Below are 17354 nucleotides of genomic sequence, written 5' to 3'. Positions count from 1 at the left end.
CTTGACGCCATTCCACGATCTTAGGGAACCAATCACAAACCTGGGCGATGGATGGTTTCTCGATCCTGCCTGTAAGTGTGAAATCCTTACCAGCTGACTGTATCCACGAGGTCCACTCTTTCTTCATAGGGACCTTAAATTAGGGCTTGTTTACTGACACACGAAGAGGTTGCAGTTGGCCGGTTAGCCCACCAGGTTTCAGAGCGAGCTGGGTTTTCAAGTCCGCTGCGATTTCTTTTGCACTTTGTCTAACATAGGTTTCGAAGTGATTGAAAGCAAACAAAGCTGGTTTTTTAAGTAATCCTCCAGGCTTTCGTGGCCAGACTTTGTTAAACCAGATCTTCATGCCTCCTTCATTCATCTATCCTTTCTCATGCATGTGGACAATAACTCCACCTGGAATCTTTTCTTTCTGAAACATTTTTCTTTTAAAGATCATCACAGGTGGGAGCTCCATCCCATCTGCACACCAGGCTAGGACAACAGTGAGATGGGTTTTCTCGTGACCACCAGTTTCAGCAGCCATGGTCTGGACTCCTTTGACGCCCACGGTTCCGTTGGATGGCACATCAAATGTGAGTGGGACCTCATCCATACTGGCAATTTGGGACAGCTCAGAGTTGTAAGTCTCTCAAAGATTGATAACATAAGAGTGAAATTCCAAAACTTGATTCTCACAGGCTGCTGGAGGTTTTCGGGCAAATTTCATCTGTGTCCTCACGCTTAAACCATGTCTCTTCATGAAGTTAAAGCACCATTTAGGTGTCCCTGAGAAATCATCTGCGTTTTCTCTTCATGCAATCCTTTTACCTTCCTGTATCATCTTGGTTGAAACGGAGATCCCGCTTGACGCTGCTCCAGAATACAGGTCTTCACTGCCTGCTCCACCTCCGGCCACTTGGGAGGCTTCCCTCACGTTGCTTTCTTCTGCCTTGGCGTCTGAAGACACTTTTCTTCCTGCTGCTTCCACAACCTGCTGACCCTCTCTGTGGGAGGAGGAGGTCCAGAGTGTGTCTCGGGAGCTCCGTTGCCATGCTTTTCAGCATAGTTCCGAACTTTTAGCTTAAAGCTCACAGTGTATGAAAACCGTCTCTGTTAGAATGTACGGGAACATGGAGGACCTAAGCCGCTGCCTACACCGGAACAAAGAAGGTATGCATCACCTGCTGAACCCCTGACCACGAGATTCCCTATTACCAGAAGCAACCGAGGCGCAGCCGCGTGTACCCTGCTGGAAATGGGTCGAATCCCCACTGCCCCTTCTCTCTCCCTCGAGCTTTCCCCAGAGGCAATGCCATAAATCTCCTGGACTTTCTGTCGCTGTTCCTATGGAAAATAATGCAATAATTAACGAATAATAGTACAAGAATAAGCTATTTCATGTACTCACAACTGTAAGCCTACTTTTGCCCCACCCGGTATATACAACTATCACCACTGTCAATTTTAGAACATTTTTATCACCTGAAAAAGAAACTCCACATCCTTTAGCTATCATCCTCCTATCTCGGCCCCCCGAGACCCCAACATCTACCTCAGCCCTAAGGAACCACAAATCGACTTTCTGTCTGTATAGATTTGCCTGTTCTGGACATTTAAAATAAATGTAATCATGCAATTAGCTTCTCACTTGGCATAACGTTTTCAAGGCCTACCCGTGTTCTAGCATTTTTCAGTACTTCACTCCTTTTCGTGGCCAAGTAATATTCCACGTGTGGGTAGACCACTGTTTGCTTACCCACTCATTCATCGACGGGCCGTTGGCTATTGTGATTGGTGCTGCTCTGAATATGCCTGTAAATTTCCACGCAAAGCATTCCTGTTGATTCCCACGTTACAGATGAGGACATATGTTTTCCTTTTTCTTTTTTCCGGAAAAGAATCAATAAATATTTATCCGATACAGTCATTTTTAATCTATACAATTGATGGCCTGCCCTTGTGGGCTGGGGATCACAAGGTGGGCAAGGCCCTAGCTCACCGTCAAACATCTTGCAAATCAACACTTGGTAGGTAGGCTATATATGTGTATACATGGTTACTAGTGATAGCTGGAAACTCTCCTTCAAAATGCACTTCTATGCGGAGGACTGGCGTGAAAAAAAAACCAGGCAAACCCAGAAACCCGGAGTGCAGCACATGAGGCTGCCAGGCCAAAGGCTCAGGCCGGCCTCCTTGGACCTCAGGGCCCCAGGGCGAGCCTCCTGGAGCCTCAAAACAAAGACAGGCGGGGACAGCCCTGCCCTCTGTGGGCCGGGGAGCACCCCGTTCTTTCCCGTCTGAACTGGAGCAACGGGAGGTGGGTGCAGCCGGGAGGCCTGCCTGTCACCCAGGGGACTCCCTCATCTGCCTTTGCACAAGCTAATGAAGTGCATCCAAAATTTTGTGTAAGGTGCCAGCCACTTAAGTCCGCAGCCCTCTGTCCTCAGGGGAACAGGGGTGGACAGGGCCCGAGGCAGACCTTCAGAAAGGGACCCGGCACTGTGTCTTGGGTCTGGGTCTTGCGCAGCGTCCACTCCCAGCACGCCCCGGAAGTCCGCCACTCTGGTCCTCTCACTGAAGGGTGTCGGTTGAGGCCAGGCGGTTACCAGGCCGAGCTTTCGCCGGAGCGGGAGGCGGGCAGATCCTACTGTGCCGCCCCGGGCTCACCGGCTTTGGAGGCGGGCTCTGCAGGCCCACTTGCTGCTGCCACTCACCAGCCAGGAGCAGGGAGGGAAGCGGGGCAGGCAGGGGTCCGACCCAATCGCCACTCTGACCACAGCCCCCACACCCACTTTAAGGACAAAAGAGGGGTTTAAAGTGCTACACATCAAGTTATCCAGGACCCCACCTTTTCCCACACAGCTAGATGGAGTTCCCACCCCATGGGCCATCTGTGGACCAGCCCCCACTCTCCAAGGGCCAACTACCTGATAGGCCAGAGTAGGCGGCTGTCCCCAGCAGAGACGTTGAGGTCCAACCTCCTCCAGCCATGGGTGACAAGGACAGAGAAAGTCTACCTGGGGCTCCTGTCAGCGCCTGCTCCCCACTCCCCTCCTGAGGCTGCCCCGCAGTGGCTTCCTGACCCACCTCCACCAGCTGTACACCATAGTGACAAAGAAAAGAAGGAAAGTGACAAAGAGCAAAAGAAAGAACGCTCTCCTGCCCCAAAGCCTGGCCCACGCTGGCCCACCTTGCCTTTGACACTGGATCACACCCACGTGCTCCTGTGTGAGTGGGGAGGAGCCCGCCTCCCTACCCCTCACTCGTAGTGACCCAAGGCTGCCCGGGGTCAGAGCCTCTAGACAAAGGAGCCAGTGAAAGGCGCCAAAGCCCCTGGGAACCTGTCCCCCTGCTGCAGGACATGAGGGGAGCGGAACCCACTTGGGGCCCCCTCCCCAGGGGCTGGGTGAGGGCGGCAGCTGGGGGGCAGAGGTGTGCCGGGCATGCCTCCCTGAGCAGGGGAGGGCCCCCAGGGCCCCCGGCCCAGCCCCCAGATCCACCATTGGCACCAGGAAACCCTTAGCACCAAAATGTCAGACTGTGTTAAGTGTTTGTACAAAAAACAAAATAAGGGAAGGTTGTGACTTATCACAGCAGCAAGTCCAGCACCCGCTACACGCCCAGAAGACACAGGCACGTGAGCGAATATCAACGTTCACATCATCCGAATGAGGGCAAGACAGCGCCCTCAGCACCCCCCCGCCACCCTGTTCCCAGCGGGAAAACAGCCTCCATCCAGACCTGTGGTTCTGAGCGTCCTGTTCCCTCAGGTAATGCCGCAGCTGTAAGGCGCGGCCCAGGGAGGAGGCCGGAGCTGTTGGCCGACTCCTCCAGGTCCCTGGACTCCAGCCTGAACCCTGCCCAACCAGCAGGCCTGGCTGCCCTCAGGGCCCCAAAGGGAGCGTAGACAGCCCTGAGCTCCCATCAACCCACTGTGACCTTGGCCAAGTCCCCCCCCGCCCCGCCACCCCCACCTCCCACCCCGTCTTCAACTCTCATCAAAACACCGCAGGACCAGAAACAGAGGGACAGGTGAAAAGGGGGTAGGGTGCTCCCTGGGAGCCTGGCTCTCGCCAACCCCGACCAGCAGATGAAGGCTGCTTCCGGCAGTGGTAACTCCCCGGGGCCAGGCCCAGTCCCCAGCCCCACGTGCCCACGGCCCCAGGGCAGCCCCAGGGCCCAGGTTGGCCCACTCCTAACCTGTCCGGCTGCCCCAACCAGGCCAGCAGAGTTGGAGCCGGCAAAGCTGGAGCAGTGGCTCCCCGCCCCCGGCCCCTCCCACCGCCCCGGGCGGGCGGGCAGCCTTCCCCAGGGCCTTGGGCGCCCCCTCCTCCTGCAGTCTGCCAGCGGGAGAAACAGAGCACCTCCCTTGCCCCAGGCAGAAAGACCGCTGGGGTTGGCGGAGAGCCTGTCAGCAGCAACGGCGAAGGAACATCTTCCCCCCAACCAGGACCGACACGGGCAGGCCAAAGACCCTCCTCCTGCCTTGCCAGACCCTGCCAGGTTGGGACTGTCCCTCCAGGCTATAGCACTTTTGAGGCTGTCAGTGGCCCTCCCCAAGGAACCTAGCCCAGGGGTGCGCTGCAGCAGCCTGCCCACGGGAAGAGGGGCTGGCTGCCCGCAATGGAGACATGAGTAGGAGGGGTGGGGAGTAGGGGACCAGGGGCAGGGTGTCGGAGCCAGCTACCCGACTCGACAGAGGGAGGCTTGGCGGCAGCATGGGGACAGGGCCCCACCCACCTGCCAGCTGCCATGCTGGTTTCTTGGGTGCCCTGCCAGTCTTGCCTTCTGGCCGGGGGGGGGGCTCTGGGCCCCTTTGTCTCTGCTTTCTGGGTGCTGGTCATCCTGGTGGTGGAGGACATTTTGGGTGCAGGCTCCCTGGGGGCCACCCCTTGGGCTTGTGGCGCTGCTTCTTCCTGCCTGCCGGTCTCTTCTTCTCAGGCGCCAATGAGTCCTGGTTCCTGAGTCTGGCAGGCGGGTTGCCCACATTCAGAGCCAGTTCTCTGCGTGGGCCTTGAGAACGTGGTACTTGACGCCACTCTCAGAGCCGAGCTCCTTTGGACAGAGCAGGGCGCGCCGCCAGGCGTCCTCTTTGCTGCAGCTGGTGAGATGGGCCTTGAAGCCGGACATGCGGGGGCAAATGGCTTCGCGGCCACCGACTCGCCCTTCTCCTTGGCTTCATTCTTCCTTCCGCGCTCAGCAGCTGGGCGTTGAGTGTGGGGAGGCCTGGCCGAGTGCAGTTGAGCGGGGCCATCTCAGGCAACAGGTCATCTTTCATCTGCTGCTTGGTCCAGCCTCAGGCCAGTTCGTCCTCTGCAATCTCCTGCAGGTGGGCAACCTGGACCGAGGTGTGGCTCGTGTGGCTGCTGGGGGGCTTGCTTGGTACCCCACAGGTCCTCTGCCTGGGTGGGTGCGGGGGGACTTGTCCTCGGGCTCCGCTTGGGGCAGGGCCGTGTGTTCTCAGCACGTGTGGCAATCTTGGCCGGCGCTGGAGCAGTAGGTCTGGCAGCGGTGGGTGCAGGGGGAGGTGAGGCTGTCACCTCCTAGGGCGGCTTCCCACAGCAGGTAGCACCGGCAGCCCATGGGGCTGGAGAAGGTGGCCCTGCAGCCCGCCCTCTGCTTCAGCACCTTGCACAGCCACTGCTGCTCCTCCAGCTGGCTCCCCCGGAGGGCTCGTTGTCACCAGCCCGGCGCTGTGCTCAGCCGCCATTCGTAGTGAGGCAGGACTGGGACTTGAACTTCTAGCAGTGCTTCCAGCAGAACTTCCTGCAACTTCTGACACCTCCACGTGCTTCTTGAGCGCCACGAGGGTCTTTCAGGTGACGATGCCTGTTCATGGATGGCCCGCTGCTCCTGCTCCTCAGGGACACCTGGGGCTGGGTGGGCCTCAGGCGCCAGCACCCCGCTGCCGACAGCATGGGAGGGGCCAGCACCTTCTTCCAGACGCCCTTGGGGCTTGGCCCTTCTTGCTTCCTGGCACAGGAGCCCGCCTTGCTCAAGACTTGCCTTCCGCCTTGCCCAGACCTTTAAGTCTGAAGGGTCCTGAGATGGATGGCCTCTCCCCCCTAAACTTCCTGGGTGTTTTCTGTTTCCTTCTGTGCTTCACATACCCGTCTCACCCCCTCAGGTGGGGACACAGGGCCCATGGTCCTCGGGGCCTCCCTGCCCCCCAAGGGCCTGCTGCCCAGCGTAACGGGGCCAGTGCTGGGTCTGTGTTGGGTCTGTGCTGGGCTGAAGGATGGGCCGTGCTCCCCATTCTCTGGCCTCACCTGCTTGCCTGGGAGGGGCCAGTGTCAGGCGGTCCAAAGCCCTTTCCTTCTCGCTGCACCTCTCCATGGCGCAAGTTTTGTTCTCAGAGAGGGCCAGCAGCGCCATTTTGAGGGACGGTGCATGTCTGCTGATGGCAACAGGCCTGATCTCCATCACCAGCTTGGTGACTGGCACAGGTTTTGTAACTGTTACAAGTTTTGTCATCGGCACCAGTTTGTTTGCAGTCACCGGTTCGGTGACTGGCACTGGCTTGGTGACAGGCACAGACTTGGTGACCGGCATAGGCCTGCTGATTGTCACTGACTTGGTGACTAACAATGGCCTGCTGACCGACGCTACCTTGCTGATACTGATGGGTTCACTGACACCCACGGGTTTGTCAATAGCGACGGGTTGCCTCACTCTGATGAGGTTGCTGACCCCGAAGAGCTGGCTGATGGTGACCTGCCAGCTGACTGCCCCAGGCTTGGGGGTAGGCAGGGGTCAGTCCGTGTGGTTCTAAATCCAGTGCTTCTGCAGCTAAGCCTTGACGTTGAAGGCAGCCTCACAGAAGGGGCAGGGAAAGGGCAGCCTTTCTGAGACAGCACCCCCTCGGCACTGCTAGAAATAGCACTTGAGCCTGAAGATGCTGGGAAGCTCTGGCCGGCACGCTGAGTTGGGACGCTTCACCTGGGCGTACGCCTGGAATTCACCTTCCCCTGGTTCATCGTCAGGGAGAGAGGAATGTCTCGGAAGGCTTGGCTCTCAGCTTTTGAATGCCCTTTTTTTCTTCCTTTCTGTCCTGTCACTGGCTGGATGTCCTGGGTCAAAGCAGAGTGGGGCTGGCTGGGCCCTGTCTGCCTACCCCGGGCCACCAGCAACCCCAACTCGGTGGGTCGCGCCGAACAGGAAGCCTGACCCCGCTCGCTGCCTTCCTTCCCAGGCCCACCCTTGCTGGACGCCGGGAGCCAGCAGCCGCCTCCAGCGCAGGAGAGAGCAGTGAAGCCTGTGTGGCCGGCAGGAGGGAGGCAGGGCGGGGGCTGGGCCTGGGCGGGGCAGGCAGCGCCGTGCTGCCCAACCCAGGTTTTCGTTTCTCGTGGGCATCACCTAGGAGCGGAATTGCTGGGCTGTAGGGTGCCTCTGTTTGAGGAACGACCAGACTGTTTGTATTCACATATTTATGTTCAGGAGAAAGAAATGACAGAGAAGATGGCAGTAATAAAGGAAATCTGCTCGAAGATAAGATACGCTTGTGTTCAGGGGAGAAGTGAGGAAAGTGACCAGATCACCAAAAGCAGCATTGCCATCTTCCAAGGGCCAGTGCCAACTGTGAGGAGACAGGTGCGGGCAGTACCTGTGACCGCCCGCCGAGTGACGGACCTGCCCCGCCACAAGCCGAGGCCCAGGCCTGCTCTGAGTCTCCAGGGAGCACAGCAAACACGTCTTCGCCCCAGCCTGGTAAAGAGACAGCTAAAGGTAAAGAAATCAAGGGCAGACAGGATGAAGAGACCTGTTCAAGACCACATTTGTCCTGGCACGGTAGTTGTGCTCCTACTATGTACCCGGAACTGCTAAGCATGTACAGACTCTATGCATAGGGCTCACCATGGGCCAAGCGCTGTTCTAAACCCCTTCCTGACCAAGATGTTCTCAATCCTTCCAGCAACTCTCTGGGGGGATTCCTGCTACGACTACCATGTTTCGGGTGAGGGCGCTGAGTCAGGGGTGAGCTAGCTCCCCAAGGCTGACCAGTTCCTAGTGACAAGGCTGGGGTTCGGAGGCAGGCTGTCTGGCTCCAGTATCACCTCATTGCGCCGCCTCAACTATTCTCTCACAAGGACAAGGCTGACATTCTCGTTTCATAGACAAGGACACTTAGGCTGAGCCGGATACCCTTTCCCAAGGCTGGGAATTCAAGCCCAGTCTCTACCCCACGCCAAGGCCTCCCATCACAACGATGGGGACAGAGTTCACCATGCAATATGTCACAGGGGTTGGCGGTACAAGCACATACCTTCACTTAGTGCCACCTCTTCTGGGAAGTTCTCCGTGACTGTTCCTCCCGTAGGGGTTACAAGTCACCTCCCACCCCAGGCTCCGGCAGCTTTCGTAGTGCACCATGGCCCTGGTCACGATGTGTGACACTGGCTCGTAGGTAGCATCAGCCCACTGACTTTGAGCTTGACCTCATCCCCTCTGCCTCTCCAGCACCAAGCCCAGGGCCTGGCCCATGGAGGTGCCAAACAAGCAGGTGGGGAATACACAGGTGAACCATGGCAGAGAGGTCCAGGTAAAAGTGACAGAGGGGATCGGGGAGAGAAGAACTGAGCTGGGCCTTAAGTCAGGTCCTGGAGGTGGGGCACCTAAAGAGTGGAGGGGGGCGACGCCACACGGGATGGGGCTGGAGGTGTCCTCGGGGCCCTGAGGTCTAACATTCCAGAGAGGCCTGGAGGGGGGCCGGGGGCGGCTGCTCTGTGGAAGGCGCAGGCCAGAGCTACAGCGAGTATAGATGAGGGGCGAATGAGAAAGGGGGCGCCTTCCCTTCCCAGGGACCCCCACCCCTGCCCAGGACCTGCGGGTGTGTGTGATGTGTGTGAACTTGTGTTGCAGCTTGTAGTTCTCCCCAGCCAGCTCGCCTCTGAACAAGGGGTGGGAAGCAGAGGTGTGAGGGCTCTGCACCCCAGAGGCAGAAACACAGGGTGTCGTTCAGAGGAGGTCCCAGTGGCTTTCACCCCTCTCCCTGGGAACAGAGCTGACGCGGGTCCCACGGCGTGCCGAGAACAGGCTGGCCGCCCCTGCGGGTGGGTCGCAAGCTGGCCTTCTGCTCAGGCAAGGCCTCCTCTCCTCGGTTTACTCCGTCGTGTGGGGAAAGGTCGGGACAGACAGAAAGGAGGAATCTGGGAAATGTTCCCAAGGGGGTCAAGTGCCTGGTCACGAGACTGTGGCTTGGAGGGAGCAACCCAGGAGGACAGATGGAGTCCACATTAGGAAGAAGGTTTTGGAAACCAGAGAAGCCTAGTAGTGGAGGGGGCTGCTTCCTGGGGGAGCCGGCCCGCACCAAGGGGCAAGTCCCAGCAGAAGCTGCGGCTGCCCTCACAGAGCGTCCGAGGAATCTCTCCGCTGTGGTGCAGGCATGGATGGGAAAAACCCCACAGATCCCTTTGGAGGCTCTGCTGGGGAAGCAGGGGCCCCGGGACACTCCCTTCCAGAAAATGCCTGTGTCCTCAATCCCTGGAAATCACTTAATCCTGTTTTCTCCAGCTAACACACAGAAGTCCTCCAGGCTATCACGACGTGGAGAACTGAGAGCCCACCCTCCCATTTTACAGATGAGGAAACTGAGGCCCTTATAGGAAAGAGACATGTTCAAGGTCACAGTGGAAGCTAACATGTAGGGGCAAGTGATACACCAGCACCCAACTGAATACTTCCCAGCATCTCAGTACACCTGAGGGTACTACTACCTCCATTTCACAAAGACTGAGAGGTTAATTTGCCCCAAGTCACACCCCTATAAGGGGGCACATTCTAACAGGGTCCACTTTGCCTCTAAAGCTCTTGCTGGTGACTCAACATCTCAAACCTCCCTGTCCCACACCCAGCGATAAAATCAGCTAAGTCTGAGGAGAAGTACAGACAGTCCCTTTCAGTGAGGCCTTCCAGGACCAGCTCAGTGAGGCTGGCAAGTCATTTTGTCTCTGAGCTTGTTTCCTCTGGGGATAATAATAGCAACAGTAATATTCAGGGCTTGTAAGATTTCAGTAAATAAATGTATAGAAAGCCTTCTCTTTGGGGCCCTCAACAAAAAACATTACTTCTTCCATGCCTTTCCCTCCCCAAAGTGGAATGGCTATAATATTTTATGTTATTTCTCTCCATGCATTCTCAAACACTAAAAATGATGCAAGAGGCTGATTAGCCATATGCTCTTGACAAAGCTTCCGGATTTCTGAGGCTAGTGGCCTCAATTTATTGAGGTGTAATCTAGGTACAACAAAGCGCACCCATTTTAGAGTTTAGTGAGTTTTGACAAGTATATACACCCATATAACCACTTTAATCAAGGTATACGATATTTCTGTAATCTCAAAGAGCTCCCTTGTCCCCACCCCAAGTCACCTCCCCTCCCCTACCCCATCCCAGACAACCAGTGATGGACTTTCAGTGCATTCTGGAGGAGATTTATCTTTTCTAGGGTTGCTGCGAGGCGGTTATACGAGTACGTATTCTTTTGTGTCTGGCTTAGATTCATGCACTGTTGCTTGTATTAGTAATGTGATCCTTTTTATTCGTACACAAGGATCTAACAATTGAGCGAGTTGCTCCAGTGTGTCTCCACGGACAGACTGGGCCTAAGAACTGGCCGGTCTCCTGCTCTGCTGTGTCCTAACCACGTGGGGCCCGGCCCAAGGTAGGTGCTCAAGTTCTTAGCGAGTAAACTGATTAAACACGTAGTATTCGTGAAAAGCATAAAACGCCAGACCGAGTTCGTGAGTCATTTCATTGCTTTTCAAGCAACCCCACCAGAGTGAAGGGGAAGGGGTAGAACTCCAATATGATGAAGTGGAAAGGACGGTTTAAAATAAAGAGCTTCAGCTGATTTGGGAATAGTCCCTGTGTTCAATTATCCACATAGCTCGGCGTTCCCCGCCCCGACCCCACCAGGGATAATTAAAAGCTCGACGCCTCGGTCCCTTCCCTGGGGAGGCGGCGGTGCTCCCGGAGTGAATGGGCTCTAAGGAATGAATAACGACACACTGGCCTCATTGTTCGGCAGCCGGGGAAACTGAGGCCAGAAGGCGGGAGGGAGGCCGCCGGGTGACTGGAGGCTGGGTCACCGCGTGAGTCAGCGGCGCAGACAGGCAAGATTGCTGTCATTAAGGTTTACAGGTCTGCCGCCGCCACCGCGGCTGTGCGGCCTGGGCCCCGCCCGGCTCGAGTCTCCGCCGCGGGCGCGCCTCCCCGCGCCTCGCTCGGGTCACCACGCCTCGGCGCCCGGCGGGGCGCCCCCACCTCCTCCAGCAGCGCCCACGGCGCAGCTGCGGGAGCCCGGCCGCCCGCGGACGGCTGAGGAGAGTGTTCCAAGCGGTTTCGGCCCCGCCCCGCAGCACCTCCTCCTCCTTCGCCTGCAGCTCGCTTGCCCTCGGCCCAACCGCTGGCAGTGAGGTGCCTCAGACCCAGCCTAGAGGCTGGAACCTGAGCCCCGGGGGAGGTCCCTGCCCTCGCCCCAGCCTCTACCTGCGCCACCCGCGGGGCGCCCCGGGAGGCGGCGCAGGCTCTCGGAGCGCGGCGCCGGGCTGACTGCGCACGACCGGGCCCGGTCTCCGCCCGGCGCCGCGGCTGCGCGCGCGCTCCCGCCGCCCCCCTTCCCCTGGCGCCGGCCGCGCGCACCCCGGGCCCAGGCCTCCACTCTGTTACGGCCCCCCAACCCCTTCCCCGGGCGCGCGCACCAGCGGGACCTACTCCTCCACCCTCTTTCCGCCCCCCAACCCCGTTCGCGGGCGCGCGCACCCGGCCCACTCCCCCACCCGATTCCGGGGCGCGCTCAGAGAGAGTCCTCCCTGCTCCCTGGCCTCGCGTCGCCGCCGCCGCCGTCACCCAGCTGAGTCACAGGCCATGCACACCAGGCAGCAGGGCACGGACTGCTTGGGCCTGGGACTCCTGCAGCTCGGAAGAGCGGTGGAAGCCCCGCTTCCCCTCCCCTGTAAAGGGGATGTTCTTGGCAGCTGTTTTAGAGATGCCGAGAGCATCCCCATCCTCCCAAACCGACCCATAGTTCCGACTCCTGTCCCCGCCCCCAGTCTCCGTGTCTTCGCCTCCTCCGAACCCCGCTTTGAATGATGTTCCCCCTCCTTTCGTTCCTTCTCCCTTCGCCCCACTCGCCTCCTAAGCCGGCCTCCTTGCCAGCCCCGGGTAACGGCTGGTCCCCAGTGCCACCAACCTCAGCCCCTCCTCAGATGCCTGGCCCCTTGGCCTCTGAGCGACCCTGGGGGCGTCAGGCTAGTTAAGGATGCAGTTTCCGAGAGTACCCGGGGGAATAAGACAAGTCTCAGGGACAGCAGGCAAGGGGTCACCGGGAGGGGAGAGCCAGGCGGAACCAGCGCCCTAACTAACCTGAGGGGGCGGTATGGGGCGTGGACTGGTGGACTTGGTGTAGACCTGAATATGTCCTTAAATTTTTAAAAATAGACTCGCTGTATAGAGAAGAACACTAGAACCTTTAAGTCTTCATCCCCTCGCCTGAGTCCAGAGTGAAACTCCAAACATACTTATTAAGAAACTGTTGCTTTATTTTGACTCGTTTACATAAATTTTCCACTTTGGGGGGATGGCGGTGGGCTTGTGGAATCCCTAAAATAACTTTTAATAGAGCGAAGCCTTCCATTATGGGAAGCGCCTGGTCGCAGGAGGCGTCTGGAGGCCTAGGTTCCCGTCACAGCCCTGAGCTGGCTGAGGACGGGGGCACCTCGCTGCCCCTGCCCGCCCTTGTTAGGAAACTGGACATCTCCTGCCCAGAAAGGAAAGACTGGGTTTTCCTTCTTTAAGATGCTCTCTGATAATTTAGAGAGAAAAAGTAGAGATGAGATTAAAAATAAGGTGAAAGTAATTTGCTTTTCTGAATGGCATTCACTCTGCCTAACTCCAGTCATAGTTATTCAGTCAAGGTCAAGGTGACCTTCACAGTCTATGCAGTTCCAACGACCTATTACCCTACCGCCCTGATGAGACCTCCACTGAGATGTTCATTTCCCATATCCCTTCAGAATCCTTAGATCTTCCTACGATCCTCCCCTAAGGGACGCTTGGCTGGGGGCCGGGGTGGGGGGTTGCGGGCGGGGAGGGCACCAGGGCCTGAGAGGAGAGACTTTTAATAGAGGGAGAGAAGAATGAAGGTGGACAGGTGATGTTAACGTGATGTGTCACATTTCAGGGAGCCATAAAAGGTTTATGGCCCTGTCCCAGGGAGGCCCTGCCCCCTGCCCCCCATCCCCCACCAGCTCTGAGAGGCTGAGTAAAGGGGACACCCTGGGTAGGCAGCCATAAAACCTGACTACCTGGTCACGTGTGCTGGTAACCTGTCTGGCTCCTTTCCCTCTCTGCTCTGCAGGGGCTGGGGTGGGGTGAGAGTGGGGCAGCGCCCACAGTGATTCTGTGTGGAGCAAAGCACGTGTCAGAGTCCCCTTCCACCGTCCTGAGCAGCAAATGCGGCCAACGCTGCACTTCTCTGATGGGCCAGATGTGGCAGCGGGAGAGAAGCAAAGGGTTTAATTTAAAATGATGAAATGGTGGGAAGAATGAAAGAGAAGGCGATTAGTGCTCACCTTTGAGAGAAGGCAGGGAACAATTACTTTAAAAGGTTTTAATTGGTCCTGTTCTGAGGCTCGCTCCTCCAGTGCTGAAACCCCAGGCCAGCTCAGACCTGCAGGTCTGGATGGCCCCAGTGCCGCCCTGTTTTCCCCCTTTGAACACTAGCTCTCAGAGAGTATGCCTCTGTCGCCTTTTCTCTTTTCTCCTCTGTGCGTGTGTGCGCGTGCGTGTGCGTGTGCGTGTGTGTGTGCGTGTGTGTGTGTGTGTGTGTCTAGCTGGCTACTTATCTATCTTTATATAGCAGTTTTCCAGGCTGGCAGGTCAGAGGCCTGGAGGGAGGAGGACCTCTGTAATTTATTCTCCGTGCTCTTGCAGCCTGACTCACTTGGGGCGGGTCTACATCACAGTCTAAGTAAAGCCAGGGAAGTGGCTCCAAGCGAACTGAAAATCATATGGGTGAAGGACAGGAAAGCATTCAGGTGAGTACATAGATATTGGAACCATAGCAACAGACTAAAATTGGGAGAGGCCCCCGCAGAACACCAAACTAGATTTTTCAGTTGTTTGCAAGTGGCTGATTTGTGCCAGATAATAAGGCTGGGCCATTCCTCACCATAAGGACTGCCTGCCTCTTGAGGGGAAAAGATGGGTCGATACCAGCCAATCGGCTCTTTGAACAAAAGGCTGATTCTAGGGCTGGGGCAGGAAACACTCAAGATGAGCCTAGAGCATCTCACCACGCCAGGAAGTAAGGAAGTGCTCCAAGGTCAAAAGGGCGTGGGCACAGCAAAGGGACAACAGAGTCAACCCAAAAGAGCTCCTGAGAGCCAAGGCTGGAGCAATGTGAGAAAAGAACAAAACACAACAAATCATCTTACTCCAAAGAATAAAATAAATATCCACGGGTGAATCCATACGCATGCAAAAGAAATGATTGATTAAATAAAGAGGGGAGAAGAGTCAAGTCTCTCATACAGATAATTCCAAATAATTTATGTAAATATTCTTCCTGTAAAGAGGTGGAGCTTAATCCTCCTCCCATTGAACATGGGCTACACTTAGTGACTTGCTGCCAAAGGGCATGTTATGGGGAGGGCGGGGAAGCCTGGCAAACACTGCCTCAGCCAGACGATCAAGGTCAACATCATCAGTGGCAAGTCATGGTAATATAACATACACCTCTGATTTGATGTGGTGAAAACAGTACTTCACCTCTGTGGTCTTCCTCTCAAGAACCCATAACCCCAGTCTAACCATGAGAAAAACATCAAACAAACCCAGCTGGGGGACATTCTTCAAAATTGTCTTGGTCATGAAAAACATGAGAAACTGTCCCAGCCAAGAGGAGCCTAAGGAGACATGAGGATTAAATGTAAGGTGGTGTCCTGGATGGATCCTGGGAGAGGAAAAGGGTGTGAGGGGAAAACTAGTGGAACTGGAAAAAGGTATGGAGTTTAAGTAATAGTAATATACCCTTGCAGTTCCCATGATGCGGTTATATTACCCATACTGTAGCAATGTAAGGTGTTTACAATAGAGGAAGTTATATAGGAACTATCTTTGCAACTTTTCTGTAAATCTAAAACTATCCTAAAATAAGGAGAATGTTTGTTTGTTTGTTTGTTTTCTTAAAATGCTAGTCCGGCTTGGCTTTTAGAATCCAAACTTTGGGTGTTCTAAGGAAACAGGGAAAGGGCTAGCGATGGATCCCCAGGGGCCCAGGAGAGACTGCCAAGGCAGCTGGTGAGTTGATCAGGCAGAATAAAATAATCTGGTTTTTAAGTCGCTTTTAGTTTATATAGAGTTATTTTATTTTATTCTGTTTTTTAAAGATAATCCTTTTTTAAAAAAATCCTCACCTGAGGATATGTTTATTGATTTAAGAGAGAGAGGGAAAGACAGAGAGAGAGAGAAGCATCGATGTGAGAGAGAAACACCGATAGGTTGCCTCCCATCTGTGCCCCAACCTGACCAGGGCATTGAACCAGAAACCTAGGTATGGGCCCAGACTGAAAATCCAGCCCACAGCCTTTTGGGGTATGGGACTGATGCTCCAACCAACTGAGCCACCCGACCAGGGCTCATATAGAGTGATTTTACAGTAGATTGCATGTTGCCCACACCAAAAACGCCCTCCTGAAATTCCTTGACATGTAAACCTAAATTTTTAATTGCTTAAAAAGAAAATGCATTAAAAATATGTGGTGATCGCATTCCTCTAAAGTTCAAAAGCAGGCAAAATTAATCCCAGGTATGAGGAGTCTGAAAAGTCCTTACCTGTGTTGGGGGTGGCCATTGTGAGGGAGGGAGCTTCTGAGTACCAGTGATGTTCTGGTTTTTCATCTGGGAGCTGGTTTTTGGGGTATATTCAGTTTGTGAAAATGTATCAAGCTATATGCCTGGCTGTATGTAGGTTATAGGTCAATAAGAAGTTTATAAATCATAAAAGAAGTTGATTTCAAGCATCAAACTTCAGAGTAGGAAGACACCAACATCCCTCTAGCCATCCATCCACCCCTGAGGCAAAATCTAGACAGATCCAATAGTTTACCTACAGACGCAGAGCAGATCCGTGAGCCATCCCTGAATCCTGGTGACTAGGGTTTTCCTACTGGATGGCGCTATGTGGCAGCAAGAATCCTTTAACCAGGTGACAGGCCTGGGCAAAGGACTGTCTATGGGGAGGGAACTGCAAGGAGGGGCAGCGCCAGGACCCACCTGGGTGACCCGAGACCAACCTTCATCCATCTGTGCCTCAGTCTGCCCAGTGTTAAAGAGAGTCTCCAGCAACTCTACTTTGCGGATCAGCCAGAAATGTTGTCCTGCCATTAAGCTAGACAAGCCTTGGTCCGTGAGATTCCTCAGGTTCCGCTGCGTACTGAGATCCCTGGAAGTTTCATGTCTGGAAAGTAGGAGTGTGTGTGTGAATGCTGCTGCCGGTAGCAGCTCTGTAGCAGGTTGACAGAGGGGGAGAGGCGGGGGGGGGGGGGCACCGGTTTCTGCCCGAGTCTCTGTCACCCCCACCTCAAGGGTCCGTTCAGAGGATGGACGCATGGTCCAGTGAAGAGGATGCTGGGCCCCGCGGGAGTAAAGTGACTTGCCCAAAGTCACCCGGCTAATGAAATCCCTGAAGCTTTTTAGCTCAGCAGTGTCCTGTGACAGTCTGCCCGTGTCACCATGAGTCTTGTTTCCTGAAATAATTTTTTTCATAATTTCTTTCATTACAGAAAATGCAGGCAAGTGAAAAGCGTAACAGCCAGAATGTCCTTGTCATCTCAGCAGTTAAATGCAGACATCTGAAAGTTTTTACTTGTGTTGTGACATTTCACTTTTGTATTTTTTTAATATTTAATTTTTGTGGTTAAATGAAACAGGAGAATGAGAACTCTCGGTTTGCCGTTGTTGGGAGTGAAATGGGCCTTCTGAGACTTCGCCAGAGGCCTGGAGGTGGGTGGAGCTGTTGTCCCGAGGGAGGAGGAATGGGGACGCAGCCACAGGGCCCTACACCCAGGAAATCCACGGAGAAGGTAGGAGGGGCATCTCTCCTGAAGAATTATGCCATCGGATATCAAACTTGCAAAGCAAACCAATGCTTTGAGAGCCTGGTTCAACTTTAAGTTTGTCTTTTTTAAAATTTTGGGTTTTTTTGTTTTTTGCTGTGTTTTGTTTTGTTTTGTTTTTAGCATGTAACTTCATCTGCAGTTGTAAGAAATACTGCAGAGAGATCCTGTAGAGTAGACCCTTCACCCAGTTTCCCCGAGTGATAACATCTTGCATCAAGTTTGTCTTTTTCTGCGATCCGCTGGGCTTTCCGA

The 17354-nt window shown here is 55.1% G+C and overlaps 1 protein-coding gene and 1 pseudogene across 1 annotated transcript; one reads left to right on the top strand and one right to left on the bottom strand.

Moving 5' to 3' along the window:
* The first annotated feature begins 4072 nt into the window (after positions 1-4072).
* LOC129078837 (uncharacterized) lies at positions 4073-4621 on the top strand. Its single transcript, XM_054583820.1, has one exon. The coding sequence runs from the start codon at positions 4073-4075 to the stop codon at positions 4619-4621; it is 549 nt and encodes a 182-aa protein (XP_054439795.1).
* Positions 4622-4822: 201 nt separating this feature from the next.
* Positions 4823-15835, bottom strand: LOC129078836 (zinc finger protein 512B-like; annotated as a pseudogene).
* Positions 15836-17354: the final 1519 nt, after the last annotated feature.

Source organism: Pteronotus mesoamericanus, unplaced genomic scaffold, assembly GCF_021234165.1.
Source record: "Pteronotus mesoamericanus isolate MK-2021 breed Mesoamerican mustached bat unplaced genomic scaffold, CSHL_Meso_final contig_74, whole genome shotgun sequence".
Taxonomy (NCBI): Eukaryota; Metazoa; Chordata; class Mammalia; order Chiroptera; family Mormoopidae; genus Pteronotus; species Pteronotus mesoamericanus.
The sequence above is the reverse complement of the archived record's forward strand: the minus strand, read 5'-3'. Positions and strand labels throughout refer to the sequence as shown.

Coding starts and splice junctions, on each gene's coding strand:
- LOC129078837 (XM_054583820.1), top strand. CDS start 4,073: ATGAAGGCTGCTTCCGGCAGTGGTAACTCCCCGGGGCCAGGCCCAGTC.